At 37.5% G+C, this 17,022-nt stretch overlaps 1 protein-coding gene across 5 annotated transcripts in view; it reads right to left on the reverse strand.

The window, feature by feature from the left end:
- grid2 (glutamate receptor, ionotropic, delta 2) overlaps positions 1-17,022 on the reverse strand; it is a 487,185-nt gene that overhangs the window by 61,580 nt on the left and 408,583 nt on the right. For all 5 annotated transcript variants that reach the window (XR_009129664.2, XM_058071482.2, XM_058071485.2 and 2 more), the window contains exons 12-13: positions 16,591-16,729; positions 9,621-9,816 (exon numbers count right to left, since the gene is read on the reverse strand). Coding sequence is in view for 4 of the 5 variants with exons in the window: in XM_058071482.2 (XP_057927465.2) it covers positions 9,621-9,816; positions 16,591-16,729 (335 nt within the window). In the remaining variant the exon portion in view is untranslated. The remainder of the gene's footprint in view (positions 1-9,620; positions 9,817-16,590; positions 16,730-17,022) is intronic.

The raw sequence follows: 17,022 nt of genomic DNA on the forward strand, positions 1-17,022 counted from the left end.
TGCTAGTGTTGCGAACACTAGCAACACCAACATAGCGAAGTGTAGTGTAGCATAGTCTAGCATAGCACTAGTGTAATGTTAGCACTATAGATCACATACTGTAGCTATGCTAGTGTTGCTAACACTAGCTACACTAGCAACACCAACATAGCGAAGTGTAGTGTAGCATAGTCTAGCATAGCACTAGTGTAATGTTAGCACTATAGATCACATACTGTAGCTATGCTAGTGTTGCTAACACTAGCTACACTAGCAACACTAGCATAGCGAAGTGTAGTGTAGCATAGTCTAGCATAGCACTAGTGTAATGTTACTATAGATCACATACTGTAGCTATGCTAGTGTTGCTAACACTAGCTACACTAGCAACACTAGCAACACTAGCATAGCAAAGTGTAGTATAGCATAGTGTAGCGTAGCACTAGTGTAATGTTAGCACTATAGCTCACATACTGTAGGTATGCTAGTCTTGCTAACACTAGCAACACCAACATAGCGAAGTGTAGTGTAGCATAGTCTAGCGTAGCACTAGTGTAATGTTAGCACTATCGCTCACGTACTGTAGCTATGCTAGTGTTGCTAACACTAGCAAGACTAGCATAGTGTAGTGTAGTGTAGCGTAGCACTAGTGTAATGTTAGCACTATAGCTCACATACTGTAGCTATGCTAGTGTTGCTAAGACTAGTAACACTAGCATAGTGTAGTGTAGTACTAGTGTAATGTTAGCACTATAGCTCACATACTGTAGCTATGCTAGTGTTGCTAATACTAGCAACACTAGCATAGCGAAGTGTAGTGTAGCATAGTGTAGCGTAGCACTCGTGTAATGTTAGCGCTATAGCTCACATACTGTAGCTACGCTAGTCTTGCTAACACAAGCAAGACTAGCATAGTGTAGTGTAGCGTAGCATAGTGTAATGTTAGCGCTATAGCTCACATACTGTAGCTATGCTAAGACTAGTAACACTAGCATAGTGAAGTGTAGTATAGTGTAGCGTAGCAGTAGTGTAATGTTAGCACTATAGCTCACGTACTGTAGCTATGCTAGTGTTGCTAACACTAGCAACACTAGCATAGCGAAGTGTAGTGTAGCATAGTGTAGCGTAGCAGTAGTGTAATGTTAGCGCTATAGCTCACATACTGTAGCTATGCTAGTGTTGGGAAGAGTAGTAACACTAGCATAGCGTAGTGTAGTGTAGTACTAGTGTAATGTTAGCACTATAGCTCACGTACTGTAGCTATGCTAGTCTAGAAAATGCTAGAAAAAACCTAAACCCTGCTGATGACTATAGCCATGTATGCGTTTGTATGATTCATTTTGAAAATTCCTCTCCAAGAACCGAGTTTCTCTGTAAATGGTTGATTTTTTTTCATAACGAAAGACAGAAAGTGCAAAAAAAAAGAGGTTTTGACTGATTATGCGCATATGTATGAGGTGTTTAATGTTACACTCGCACATCGTTTCCAATCCAACACACCAACCCTCCGCCGTCTCTGCACTTCTTCTCTGATTGGCTGATTTGTACGCCTGGATAGATTTCAGAATCAACTTCCTTTGGCCAAAAGCTTTCCAAAGCGTTCCAAAGCGCTTCTCCTCAGACTAGCGAGAAGGGTCACTGTGCAACGTGACCTTTTCCATCCCAAGCCAAGCCATCAGTTAACCTTAGCAATTAATTTGAAAACACACGAGTGTTGATAAGGCGACCTCTCTGAAGTGAAAGGTTGACTCGGTGCGTCAGAAGGTCATGTGGACAGAAAATCACTTAAAGTGACAATCCACTCAATTCTAAAATCACTCTGCCGTCATCAGAGATTCTGCAGGCCAGACTGAGAGCGCTTGTCAAATATTGCGACTTTTAGCATCTAACCAGCGGCTGTGATAAGGACAACTATGAAGGCAACTGCGCCTTGGACATGCATGCATGCATCCACTGAAGCTTGACTGAAATGCTGTGGAAATATGCTAAAAATGTACAATGAAACTAAATTAGTAGTTTTGAGTTCAAATCAGGTATTGAACCAACGTTCTCCGGGTCTGGACACAAGCACTCTATCAGCTACGTCACATAATGTGGAAGTGGCAGTGCGCGAGACCGGATTAACATCCCACATTAAGTGCTTAAAGCACACTATAAACCTTGCTAAAATGTACAATGACACTAAATTTGTAGTTTGAGTTCAAATCAGGAATTGAACCAACCTTCTCCGGGTCTGGATACAAGCACTCTATCAGCTACATCGCGTCATGTGGAAGTGGCAGCGCACGAGACCGGATTAGAATCCCACATTAAGTGCTTAAAGCACACTATAAACCTTGCTAATATGTACAATGAAACTAAATTAGTAGTTTGAGTTCAAATCAGGAATTGAACCAACATTCTCCGGGTCTGGATACAAGCACTCTACCAGCTACGTCACATAATGTGGAAGTGGCAGTGCGCGAGACCGGATTAGAATCCCATATTAAGTGCTTAAAGCACACTATAAACCTTGCTAAAATGTACAATGACACTAAATTAGTAGTTTGAGTTCAAATCAGGAATTGAACCAACGTTCTCCGGGTCTGGATACAAGCACTCTACCAGCTACGTCACGTATTGTGGAAGTGGCAGCGCACGAGACAGGATTAGAATCCCACATTAAGTGCTTAAAGCACACTATAAACCTTGCTAAAATGTATAATGAAACTAAATTAGTAGTTTGAGTTCAAATCAAGAATTGAACCAACCTTCTCTGGGTCTGGATACAAGCACTCTACCGGCTATGTCACATAATGTGGAAGTGGCAGTGCGCGAGACCGGATTAGAATCCCATATTAAGTGCTTAAAGCACACTATAAACCTTGCTAAAATGTATAATGACACTAAATTAGTAGTTTGAGTTCAAATCAGGATTGAACCAACATTCTCTGGGTCTGGATACAAGCACTCTACCAGCTACATCGCATAATGTGGAAGTGGCAGTGCGCGAGACAGGATTAGAATCCCACATTAAGTGCTTAAAGCACACTATAAACCTTGCTAAAATGTACAATGACACTAAATTAGTAGTTTGAGTTCAAATCAGGAATTGAACCAACATTCTCCGGGTCTGGATACAAGCACTCTACCAGCTACATCACGTAATGTGGAAGTGGCAGCGCACGAGACAGGATTAGAATCCCACATTAAGTGCTTAAAGCACACTATAAACCTTGCTAAAATGTATAATGAAACTAAATTAGTAGTTTGAGTTCAAATCAGGAATTGAACCAACCTTCTCTGGGTCTGGATACAAGCACTCTACCAGCTACATCACGTCATGTGGAAGTGGCAGCGCGCGAGGCAGGATTAGAATCCCACATTAAGTGCTTAAAGCACACTATAAACCTTGCTAAAATGTACAATGACACTAAATTAGTAGTTTGAGTTCAAATCAGGAATTGAACCAACCTTCTCCGGGTCTGGATACAAGCACTCTACCAGCTACGTCACGTATTGTGGAAGTGGCAGCGCGCGAGGCAGGATAGAATCCCACATTAAGTGCTTAAAGCACACTATAAACCTTGCTAATATGTACAATGAAACTAAATTAGTAGTTTGAGTTCAAATCAGGAATTGAACCAACCTTCTCTGGGTCTGGATACAAGCACTCTACCGGCTATGTCACATAATGTGGAAGTGGCAGTGCGCGAGACCGGATTAGAATCCCATATTAAGTGCTTAAAGCACACTATAAACCTTGCTAAAATGTATAATGACACTACATTAGTAGTTTGAGTTCAAATCAGGAATTGAACCAACCTTCTCCGGGTCTGGATACAAGCACTCTACCAGCTACGTCACGTATTGTGGAAGTGGCAGCGCGCGAGGCAGGATTAGAATCCCACATTAAGTGCTTAAAGCACACTATAAACCTTGCTAAAATGTATAATGAAACTAAATTAGTAGTTTGAGTTCAAATCAAGAATTGAACCAACCTTCTCTGGGTCTGGATACAAGCACTCTACCAGCTACATCACGTCATGTTGAAGTGGCAGCGCGCGAGACCGGATTAGAATCCCACATTAAGTGCTTAAAGCACACTATAAACCTTGCCATTGCGCCTTGGACATGCATGCATGCATGCATCCACGTGAATACTCGCTTACAAATAGCACATTTATTTAGCATTTTCAGTACTTCAAAGCTTTGATATCTCCTATTAGTAATGCAACAGTGTTGAGGTTGTAAACGTTACCGGGATAAATAATTAATAGCTAGTCTAAATAATAAATTGAAGCCTAAACTGCAGAGCTTCCAGGGCCTGACATGGCAACAAAAAACCAAGCAACCCCCATTCTTCTTTCATGACATAATGTATTGCAGCGAGAGGTAAAACATCATTTTGATGATCCACTGACTGACACACGCGGCAGACATATGAGCTTAGAGTATATAGTCTATATATTGTATGCTGCAGGCATATTTCTGTTGAAAAACATACAGCGCTTACAGATGTCTGCTTCCACGTTCAATTGTGTGTTTGTCTATGAATGGGAATGTTACATCAAAATGTGTGTGTGTGTGTGCAACACCTAGCTGAGACACTGACCCATTCTGACATTTAATATTATTTTGCTGCAGGGGATGGAAAGTGAAAAGGGGAGGAAAAATCCATCGAGCATAGGAGACAATGGTGACGGAGAGAGTAGGTAAGAGGTTTATTGTGGAAGAATGGGGCAGGGGGGGGGGGGAGAGAAAAAAAAATCCAAAGCCGAGAGAGTGTACCACTGAGAAAGGGAATCAGGGTCTCGACCGCAAATATAACAAACAGCCTGGACCCTCGCATCTAAATATAAAAAGCTGACACAGAGATGTCCATCACAGCCTGGAGGCACTATTCAAGGTAGGAGGCAGTGACACGGAAACCAATCGCATTTAGACGTTTATGTTGTAGTTCATATTCGGGACTGTGTTTAGTGGGTTCCTGCAGTTGCACAGAGGATGCTAAAATTCAAACTTAATAACTACTGTAGATTATTCCATTTTCGGAAGCTGAAGCTTGGCTGAAATGCTGTGGAAATATGCTAAAATGTACATTCATTCATTCATTTTCTACCGCTTTTCCTCACAAGGGTTGCTGGAGCCAGCTGTCTTGGGGCGAGAGGCGGGGTACACCCTGGACTGGTGGCCAGCCAATCACAGGGCACATATAGACAAACAACCATTCACACTCACATTCATACCTATGGATAATTTGGAGTGGCCAATTAACCTAGCATGTTTTTGGAATGCGGGAGGAAACCGGAGTACCCGGAGAAAATATGCAAACTCCACACAGAGATGGCCGAGGGTGGAATTGAACCCTAGTCTCCTAGCTGTGAGGTCTGCGTGCTAACCACTCGACCGCCGTGCCGCCCCCATTCAGAACTTTTCAAGTTATTTTGACCTCAAACAAACAGATAAACAAAAAGCAAACAAACTCTGAGCTGTGCTTGTGCATAGTGCTATGCTAAAAATAGTCTGCAAAAGTAGCAAAAAAAATAGCAAAAAAAATAGCAAAAGTAGTCTGCCCAGTAGGCACATTAACAACAAAATGCGGAAAAGGGAAATTATATTTGTTGAAAATGAAACAACACCCCCCCCAAAAATAGTCTGCAAAAGTAGCAAAAATTAAAAAATAGCAAAAAAAAATTGCAAAAAAATGCAAAAAAATTTGAAAAAAAATTGCAAAATAAATTGCAAAAAAAATAGCAAAAGTAGTCTGCCCAGTAGGCACATTAACAACAAAATGCGGAAAAGGGAAATTATATTTGTTGAAAATGAAACAACAGCCCCCCCCAAAAAATAGTCTGCAAAAGTAGCAAAAATAAAAAAATAGCAAAAAAAAAATAGCAGAAGTAGTCTGCCCAGTAGGCACATTAACAACAAAATGCGGAAAAGGGAAATTATATTTGTTGAAAATGAAACAACCCCCCCCCAAAAAAAAATAGTCTGCAAAATTAGCAAAAATAAAAAAAATAGCAAAAAAAAAAAAAATAGCGGAAGTAGTCTGCCCAGTAGGCATATTAACAACAAAATGCGGAAAAGGGAAATAATATTTGTTGAAAATTAAACACCACCCCCAAAAATAGTCTGCAAAAGTAGCAAAAATTAAAAAATAGCAAAAAAATAGCAAAAAAATTGCAAAAAAATGCAAAAGAATTTGCAAAAAAATTTGCAAAAAAATTTGAAAAAAATTTTGAAAAAAAATAGCAAAAGTAGTCTGCCCAGTAGGCACATTAACAACAAAATGCGGAAAAGGGAAATTATATTTGTTGAAAATGAAACAACCCCCCCCCAAAATAGTCTGCAAAAGTAGCAAAAAAAAAAGCAAAAAAAAAAATAGCAGAAGTAGTCTGCCCAGTAGGCACATTAACAACAAAATGCGAAAAAGGGAAATTATATTTGTTGAAAATGAAACAACACCCCCCCCCCAAAAAAATAGTCTGCAAAAGTAGCAAAAATAAAAAAATAGCAAAAAAAAAAATAGCGGAAGTAGTCTGCCCAGTAGGCATATTAACAACAAAATGCGGAAAAGGGAAATAATATTTGTTGAAAATGAAACAACACCCCCCCCCCAAAAAAAAAACCCCACAAATAAGTGAACATAATTGGAAGCCGACTGGAGTGAATCCTTGATGACAATAGTGACAACCACAGAGTGGCAGCAACAAAGTGCTTGTGCAGCCAGAAGACTGCAGTATGTGTGTGGGTGGGTTTAATTCATTCAGCTTTCTTCTTCTCCAGACGTCCTTGTAGCTTTCTCCCTTGCCTCTCTTTCAGCGCACCACCTTTTGTTTGCTGCGTTTTGTGTGTGTGTGTGTGTGTGTGTGTGTGTGTGTGTACTGTCGTCTTTTAAATCCACCCTTCTTTTTGTTTCTCAGTACTCTGTTGCTGTGTGTTCAAGCTATGTGTCCATGCCTCAATCCCCTGCATTCATTTACATTGCATTGAAGACAGTATGGTGCTCCCTGGTGGTGCACACAATTCGCTAGGACCTTTTCTCCTTGGCCACATTTATTTTCCAAATATTACAAAAATTTAGTTTAATCACACATTAAAAAAAAAAAAAAAATCAAGAGGTTGCCTACAGCCACATGTAGCAATATTTTATGACTCAGCGGAAGAAGGTAATAAAATTATAACCCATCTAAAAGATTAGTTGTAAAGCAAGGGTGTCCAAAATGTGGCCCGGGGGCCATTTGCGGCCTGTGGCACATTCTAATATTGTAGCTTAACAAGAAGATGAAAAAAAAACAGGAAAAATTAAAATATCAGCAGTAATTTTATAAGAATAAAGTCCAAGTATTAGGGGGAAAAAGCTTTAGTATTAGGAGAAAATTCACAATATATTACCTTGTAATATTAGGAGAAAAAAATGCCATTTTAATTTCGGAAATTCAAATTCATTATTTAAAAAAAACAAGAATTATTTTATTAGAATTAATTATTTTTAATTATTTTAAAAATCAGCAGTAATTTTACAAGAATAAAGTCCAAATATTAGGGGGAAAAGCTTTAGTATTAGGAGAAAAAAAGAATGCTATTTTAGTTTCGGAAATTCTAATTTATTATTTAAAAATAATTGTATATTTAATAATTTTAATAATTGTATTAATTTCTTTTTTAAAGTCATAATATTATGAAAAGAGAAAACATTGTAATTTTAAAAATTTGTTGTTGTTAAAATATTATATAATGTTACGAACAAAGTCAAACTCTTATGGGAATAAACTCATAATTACGAGAAGACAGGAACAATTTTAAAATCAGCAGTAATTTTACAAGAATAAAGTCCAAATATTAGGGGGGGGGGAGCTTTAGTATTAGGAGAAAGAAAAGAATGCCATTTTAGTTTTGGAAATTTTAATTAATTATTTTTTAAATAATTTTACAATTAATAATTTTTATTATTTTATTAATTTCTTTTTTAAACTCATAATAAATAAACTCCTAATTACGAGAAGAACATTTACAAGTTGAAATAGCTGGAACATGAAAAAAACTGCTGTAATTTTAAGATAATAAAGTAAAAAATTTAAAAGGGATCTATTATGCTCATTTTTCAGACTGTTGTATTGAGTTGTGGACTCCTATAGAGCAGCTCCACACAATGACCAGCACCGAAAGCTTTCTAGATCTTCCAGAATCTGCACCTCCTGCTATGTTTGGATTTCCAAAACCGTCTAATTTATTCCACGCCTACTCCGCTGTGAAAAATAGTCTGCAAAAGTAGCAAAAAAAAGAATAGCAAAAAAAAAAAAAATAGCAAAAGTAGTCTGCCCAGTAGGCACATTAACAACAAAATGCGGAAAAGGAAAATTATATTTGGTGAAAATGAAACAACACCCCCCCCCCCAAAAAAAATAGTCTGCAAAAGTAGCAAAAAAAAAATAAAATAGCAGAAGTAGTCTGCCCAGTACGCACATTAACAACAAAATGCGGAAAAGGGAAATTATATTTGTTGAAAATGAAACAACACCCCCCCCCCCCGAAAAAAATAGTCTGCAAAAGTAGCAAATATTAAAAAAAATACCAATTGCAACTGTGATTGGTTCCACTCAACTTGTACAGCAAACATCATGTATAGCTTGTACCACAGCACGCCCATATAAGGAAGTCTGACTCACTGTGACATCACAGTGTCTCGGTGTTAGAAAAAACTCTGGAAACCGAGCGTTCAGAGCCATCCCAAACTTAAGAAGAATTATTCAACAATAAAAAAGGAAATGAAAAACCATATTTATGAAGAAATATTAGAAAATTAAAAAAAGAGAATTAAAGACCAAAATATATATTAATAATAGTGAAAGTGGCTCGTGCATCCTTTGTTTTTTCACTATGTGGTCCTTATTGGTAAGTTTCGTTTCCAATAATAATAAAAAAAAAATGTCCGCCTCTTTAATCACTTCTTTCAGCTCTTCAAAGGCCTTGGTTGTTGGCTGCAGTTCAAGTGGGATGCATCACGCTCACAGCAGCAGGGATAACATGCAGCCCTCCGGTGGGGAACTAGCCAAGGCCGGCACAGGCAGAACGCGGGATGCGTACAAATCACTGTCACGCATCGCAGAGGGAATTGAGCGTTTAACCGCGCAGATAGCGTATATGCATGGGCCATTATCGTCATTTACATAGTTTTATCCTCCATCAACAGAGAAAATCCTGTGCGCCGTTAGATATTTGTTACATAAAGACCGAGGATGAGCTGCAGGGCCAATTATGAAATTAATGCATGTGCATGTGTGAAATATGGATTTTATCACAACATGCTAGCTTGCATGAGAATGGAAAGCAAATATTTACAGCGGTGGTCCTCGTTTATTTTCACCCAAACCCTATTTTTGACTGATTAAAAGAAAACTGTTAATCATATATTATGAAAAATACCAGCTATTGTGTGGATAATAAAAGGCTGGATGGAGCATTGCGCCACATGTTACAATAGAGGGCGCTGTTTCCCTACTTCTATTTATTTTATATTCAATACAGAGTAGTAACTATGTTGTGAAATTCAAATTAATACAATATTATAACGTTTCACTTCAATAAACCACAGCTCCCCAGCACCCGGCAGCACTCATGCCGCCCCAAACCACATCGCTACCGTCAACTCTTACCTTTCGGATGCCCTCCTTGGACTCTTCCACGTTGTTCTCGGCGCCCCCCGTGCGGTTGATCATGCGCCACATCTGTGAGTACATGGGGTCTCTCTCGAAAGGGTTCATGGCTTTGGAGCGCACCTGGTCGTACACGGCAGAGTCCAACACGGTGCCGTAAGGAAGCTCGGTCTGCTTGGACAAGTCCTGGAGGGACCTGGGATGACGAGAGGTGACATATTTGTAGTCATGTACCTGAAAATTAATTTTCAATATTTTCATAAAGTCAAATTGTCAACCAACCTAACTTTTACCTTCAAAAAATATTTGGAATAAGTGAATTCTCGCAAAGTTGGGAGTTAAGTTATTTCTATGAATGAATTGAATATTTTTGTCATAGAAATTGTGTTTTTGATTTTGTAATAATTTTTTTTTTACCATTATTAGAGCGGTCTAGACATGAAATGACATCTCTATAACTTCATGTAGTTAACTTTCAATGTATTTATTCAAAAGTGTTTCAAACAAAGAAGTCAAAAATTTACCACTTCCACACTGCATGGGAGGAGATATTTCTTTTTACTCCGTCATGTATGTGAATTTCCGCAAAGTAGGATTCCTTATTTATAAATGGGATATATTTGTGGTAAGGGTTTAGAAAACATGTACACGACCGTCAAAATAAAGTTTTTAAAATCACTAGAGCCCTTTAGACATAAACTAACACCCACAAAAATTTACCACTTCCACACGGAACGTGAGGAGATATTTCTTTTTACTTTGTCATACATGTGAATTTCCGCAAAGTAGGATTCCTTATTTATAAAATAATCAATTTTTTTTTTTTCCCATGATATTATGACTTAAATAATTTTTTCCTTCAAAAAATATTTTCAATATTTCAACTCGATGTCATAAAATTTGCTCTTAATGTTTAATATTTCAATTTCCTCACATGTGTAGTTGTTTTTAGCTTACTGGTTTATTTTTTGCCTTCATTATTGTGAAGTGTCTTAGTTTCTTGAAAAGCGCATTTAAATAAAATGTATTATTATTTTTTTTCCTCCCATGGAATAATTAGTTTATTCCTGTAAAATTGCATAATTGTATCATTAGAACGCAACTTTATTTCCTTAATAGTTTGTCTTTATTCTCACAGAAATACTGCAAATTCATTTTTCTTAATTTTTGCCGTTTTTTTTATGTATTTATATTTTCAGTTAAAACTTTGGACGCTGCTGCTTCAGGCTCATGGCAAAAATCTGTTTAAAAAAACAAGTCTAAAATTTACTGTAATAAAATAAAATAAAATAAATACAATTTATGTGTAACAAACATGATGAAAAATAAAACAGAAATATTATAATATAAATATTTTTTCTAGTTTAGCAACTAATTATGAAATTAAATACTACTGAAATGGCTTAATTACACTAATTTGTAATTTTGTAATAAAAAAAACGCTATCGGGACTGTATTTTAAATTAAATTTTTTTTTACATTGTATTGTATTTGACCAAATACATATAGTAGTAAAAAATTGACAACATGCAGGTTTGATTTTCTATGTATTATTTTCTATTGAACATATTACTGGTATTATTCATTTGATTGAGTGGTACTTGACAATGCTCCAAGCATATTTAACAGCGGGGCCCAGACTGATTGATGGAGGGCAGCGCGGGCCCTCATTACATGGATGCTGACTCACTCACGAAGACACTGTAGCGTTTATGGAAGGTCGGGACTTTTGCGGGTTCCCTTCTTGACCTTCTCTTCAGTCGTCTCCCTGACCCGCCTAAACAAATGCATTTGAACATTTTAATGGACTCTGATGTTAACATGAATTTTTTATTGCCGTCGATTAATCACTGGCTTTAATGGTGGTCGTGTGGGAATAAACGCGGCGCCTGTCAGAGGCGCTCTTTGACCGGAGATTCTCCCTTTAGTGGAATACTTTCGGTGGCCTTAAGCTTGTTATTTCTTGGTGTGTGCTCGCTTTGACAGAAGTAATAGCGCACAGTAGCGAGGACAAGCGAGCCGGGCGGTCTAGACATGAAACGACATCTCTATAACTTCATGTAGTTAACTTACAATGTATTTATTCAAAAGTGTTTCAAACGAAGAAGTAAAAAATCTACCACTTCCACACGGCATGGGAGGAGATATTTCTTTTTACTCCGTCATGTATGTAAATTTCCGCAAAGTAGGATTCCTTATTTATAAATGGGATATATGTGTGGTAAGGGTTTTGAAAACATGTTCACGACCTTCAAAATAAAGTTTGACACCCACAAAAATTTACCACTTCCACACGGAATGGGAGGAGATATTTCTTTTTACTCCGTCATGTATGTGAATTTCCGCAAAGTAGGATTCCTTATTTATAAATGGTATATATTTGTGGTAAGGGTTTCGAAAACCTGTTCACAACCTTCAAAATAAAGTTTTTAGAATCACTAGAACCCTCTAGACATAAACTAACACCCACAAAAATTTACCACTTCCACACGGAATGGGAGGAGATATTTCTTTTTACTCCGTCATGTATGTGAATTCCCGCAAAGTTGGGAGTTAAGTTATTTATATGAATGAATTGAATATTTTTGTCATAGAAATTGTGTTTTTGATTTTGTACATAATTTTTTTTTTACTATTATTAGAGCGGTCTAGACATGAAACGACATCTCTATAACTTCATGTAGTTAACTTCCAATGTATTTATTCAAAAGTGTTTCAAACGAAGAAGTCAAAAATTTACCACTTCCACACTGTATGGGAGGAGATATTTCTTTTTACTCCATCATGTATGTGAATTTCCGCAAAGTAGGATTCCTTATTTACAAATGGGATATATTTGTGGTAAGGGTTTCGAAAACCTGTTCACGACCTTCAAAATAAAGTTTGACACCCACAAAGATTTACCACTTCCACACGGAATGGGAGGAGATATTTCTTTTTACTCTATCATGTATGTGAATTTCCGCAAAGTAGGATTCCTTATTTATAAATGGGATATATTTGTGGTAAGGGTTAAGAAAACATGTACACAACCTTCAAAATAAAGTTTTTAAAATCACTAGAGCCCTCGAGACATAAACTAACACCCACAAAAATTTACCACTTCCACACAGAATGGGAGGAGATATTTCTTTTTACTCCGTCATGATTGTGAATTCCCGCAAAGTTGGGAGTTAAGTTATTTATATGAATGAATTGAATATTTTTGTCATAGAAATTGTGTTTTTGATTTTGTAAATAATTTTTTTTACTATTATTAGAGCGGTCTAGACATGAAACGACATCTCTATAACTTCATGTAGTTAACTTCCAATGTATTTATTCAAAAGTGTTTCAAACAAAGAAGTCAAAAATTTACCACTTCCACACTGCATGGGAGGAGATATTTCTTTTTACTCCGTCATGTATGTGAATTTCCGCAAAGTAGGATTCCTTATTTATAAATGGGATATATTTGTGGTAAGGGTTTAGAAAACCTGTTCACGACCTTCAAAATAAAGTTTGACACCCACAAAGATTTACAACTTCCACACGGAATGGGAGGAGATATTTCTTTTTACTCCGTCATGTATGTGAATTTCCGCAAAGTAGGATTCCTTATTTACAAATGGGATATATTTGTGGTAAGGGTTTAGAAAACCTGTTCACGACCTTCAAAATAAAGTTTTTAAAATCACTAGAGCCCTCTAGACATAAACTAACACCCACAAAAATTTACCACTTCCACACGGAATGGGAGGAGATATTTCTTTTCACTCCGTCATGTATGTGAATTCCCGCAAAGTTGGGAGTTAAGTTATTTATATGAATGAATTGAATATTTTTGTCATAGAAATTGTGTTTTTGATTTTGTAAATAATTTTCTTTTACTGTTATTAGAGCGGTCTAGACATGAAATGACATCTCTATAACTTCATGTAGTTAACTTCCAATGTATTTATTCAAAAGTGTTTCAAACAAAGAAGTCAAAAATTTACCACTTCCACACTGCATGGGAGGAGATATTTCTTTTTACTCCGTCATGTATGTGAATTTCCGCAAAGTTGGGAGTTAAGTTATTTATATGAATGAATTGAATATTTTTGTCATAGAAATTGTGTTTTTGATTTTGTAAATAATTTTTTTTTTACTATTATTAGAGCGGTCTAGACATGAAACGACATCTGTATAACTTTATGTAGCTAACTTCCAATGTATTTATTCAAAAGAAGAAGTCAGAAATTTACCACTTCCACACGGCATGGGAGGAGATATTTCTTTTTATGTGAATTTCCGCAAAGTAGGATTCCTTATTTATAAATGGGATATATTTGTGGTAAGGGTTTAGAAAACATGTACACAACCTTCAAAATAAAGTTTTTAAAAATCACTAGAGCCCTCTAGACATAAACTAACACCCACATAGTCACCTTTCTACTAGGATTTCCTGCTTCAGTTACTTCCTGCAGTGGCTTTCGTCACACCTATTGACGAGTGTAGAATCTGTGTCGTTTTTGAATGTTTTATATTTGTATTTTAGTTCAGCAGTTTAGCAGTGATTATTTCTAGATACATTTTAAAAAAACCATAAGAGTGAAGCCGGATTGGCTCAATTGAGGATAAGCGGCATAGAAAACGGATACAAAGAAGCCACAAAATTCAAAATGCTTTTCCCCTCCTCCCTGTCCTCTCAATCTGCTTCCATGACCACATCCTTCCTCTCTCGGTTAGCACTCCGTGATGTTCATCCTTCCTTTTCCCGCCATCGCCCACCCTCGCGCTGTTTTCCTAAAGGATCGAAATTGAGAAAAAACATCCAAGCGTGAAATTGACCAGAGAGGAGCCCTGAATGCTGGCTTGTTATTTCATTTCCAGGGTGAAACAAAAGGCATTAATAGTTAAAAACCTCCCTTTGTCCTACTGGCTGGCCCTCTTAAAGCAACAGGAACAGCCTGACCTCATTCTCCTCATTTTCATATTCAAATAGTACTCAAATTGTATGAACAGATGTGGCTGTGAGCAACCTCCTAATGTAGCTTCATATAGGAAATATGATATTTAGTTGTTTATCTGCCTATAGTGCATATCAACTTAAAAAAGCGCTCAAATTGCAAACAGTCTTTTCTTGCAGTGACCGTCTTTAGAGGCGTGTGGGTGGCGCCCCGAGAGGTACTAATTACGCCTCTAATGACCCCGGAAGAGTAAACACATTAAAGATAATGCATGAAAATTTATGGAAATCCTTAATTCACTCAGCAAGCTGAGAGGCACTCGTTAATGGCGGCACTTTTAAAAGGGAGGAGTGGGTGGAACAACATGGAGCGAAAGGTGACTTCAGTTAAAGTAAATGGAAATACCGAGGCACAACCGGAAAAGGGGGGCGGCGGGGGGGGGGGGGGGGGGTGATGGGGGGGTGTTTGGAAAAGAAAAACTGAAATCACGAGGCACGCGCAGTGTGACGAGATGGAGAAAAAAAAAATAAATGATGTTTATTCCGAAGCGGAGTCGAGGAGCTGGAGGAGGGAGGACACTGCCGGGCATAACGGATGCTACGGAATTCTGATTAGTCCAATGAGAGATGAACGCTTCCGAGTGCCACCCGGAAAGGAACACTGGAGAAAAACACACATTATCACAAAGGATACATAAACAGAGAGCGAGTGTGTGTTGTTATCTTTCTAGCTTGGCGAGGACGCTTGTCTTTTGGGGACATTTTACAACAGACCCCCCCCCAAAAAAAAAAAAATAGGACCCAGTAATGAGAAACTTTTTAATCACCTCCAAAATGGCTTTGGACAAGCTTGATTCCAGTGTTTCCAGGAGGCTAGTAGTAATGTTGCTATTTGACGCCCCTGCACAAACTGAAGCTACATTGATAGCGCTCCCTTCTGAAACATCTGAGACTTCCTTGTTCTTGCCAATAACATTGGAAGCCATCAGGACTTTCAATGGCCCATTTTTCTCATTAGAGAATAAAACTTGCAATGTCCCATGTTTGGCGCGCTCGTGTAAATTTCAAACAGGAAATGTCGCGAAGTTTAAAAAGACAAATAAGATGTTTTTTCCTCTCGGGTTAGCGCGCAGACCTCACAGCTAGGAGACCAGGGTTCAATTCCACTCTCGGCTATCTTTGTGTGGAGTTTGCATGTTCTCCCCGTGCATTGCAAGGTTTTCCCCCCACATTCCAAAAACATGCTATGTTAATTAGCGACTCCAAATTGTCCATAGGTATGAATGTGAGTGTGAATGGTTGTTTGTCTATATGTGCCCTGTGATTGGCTGGCTACCAGTCCAGGGAGTACTCCGCCTTTCGCCCGAATTGTACATTGAATCCTATTTTTGCAAAAAAAATTGCTTTTTACATTTTATGTAAATTCAAGCAATTTTTCAGCTGGTCATTGAACTTTTATTTGTAATTTAAAAAAAGTAATAATAAAAAAATAATAAAAATAAAATAAAATAAAATAAAATAAAATAAAATAAAATAAAATAAAATAAAATAAAATAAAATAAAATAAATAAAATAAAATAATCATCACAGAGTTGATATGTATTTTTTCATGAAATATATACAACTACATGTGCTACATTACAAAATTTCAAAGTGGGCCTTGCATCCTTTTCGAAAAACCTGTCCATGACCTTCAAAATAAAGTTTTTAAAATCACTAGAGCCCTCGAGACATAAACTAACACCCACAAAAATTTACCAGCTCCACACGGCATGGGAGGAGATATTTCTTTTTACTCCGTCATGTATGTGAATTTCCGCAAAGTAGGATAAAATAAAATAAAATAACAAAGCTGATATGTATTTTATATATAAATAAAATAAAATTTTATGCATAAAATTTCAAAGTGGGCCTTGCATCCTTTCATTTTTCTTTATTTGGCCCTCGACACCCCCACTTTAGTATACCCGTGATTCATTAAGCTATACTAAAATATGAGGAAAGAGCCTTGAAAAAGGTCATTATTTGTTGGATACTCACTGTATGGAGTTCTCTATACGCGTGATGGTCAGGAAGGCTGCTAGATTGGCTGTGTAGGAGGAGATGACGATGAGAGCGAACATCCACCAAACACCCATCATCATTCGTGTTGCCAGGGTGGTGTAAGGCACCTCTCCACCTAGACGAGAAAAAACAAACACAAGATCTTAACACAAACATGTCTTGTTTTTCCAGGACACATCACTCTTCAGAGGAGAAGCTAGAAGAAGAAAGTACACAGAATTCAATTTGATTTGGAAAGGTGGGTTGGTGATCAAGTATTTACTATATTGGACACACCGGCTGAGTCACAGCTTTAACCCATCACATGACAAGTCATCACATCAGCGAGAGGCGGGGTACACCCTGGACTGGTGGCCGGCCAATCACAGGGCACATATAGACAAACAACCATTCACACTCACATTCATA

The sequence above is a fragment of the Doryrhamphus excisus genome, linkage group LG3 (assembly GCF_037039965.1).
Source record: "Doryrhamphus excisus strain RoL-2023G ecotype Guam linkage group LG3, RoL_Dexc_Guam_v1.1, whole genome shotgun sequence".
Taxonomy (NCBI): Eukaryota; Metazoa; Chordata; class Actinopteri; order Syngnathiformes; family Syngnathidae; genus Doryrhamphus; species Doryrhamphus excisus.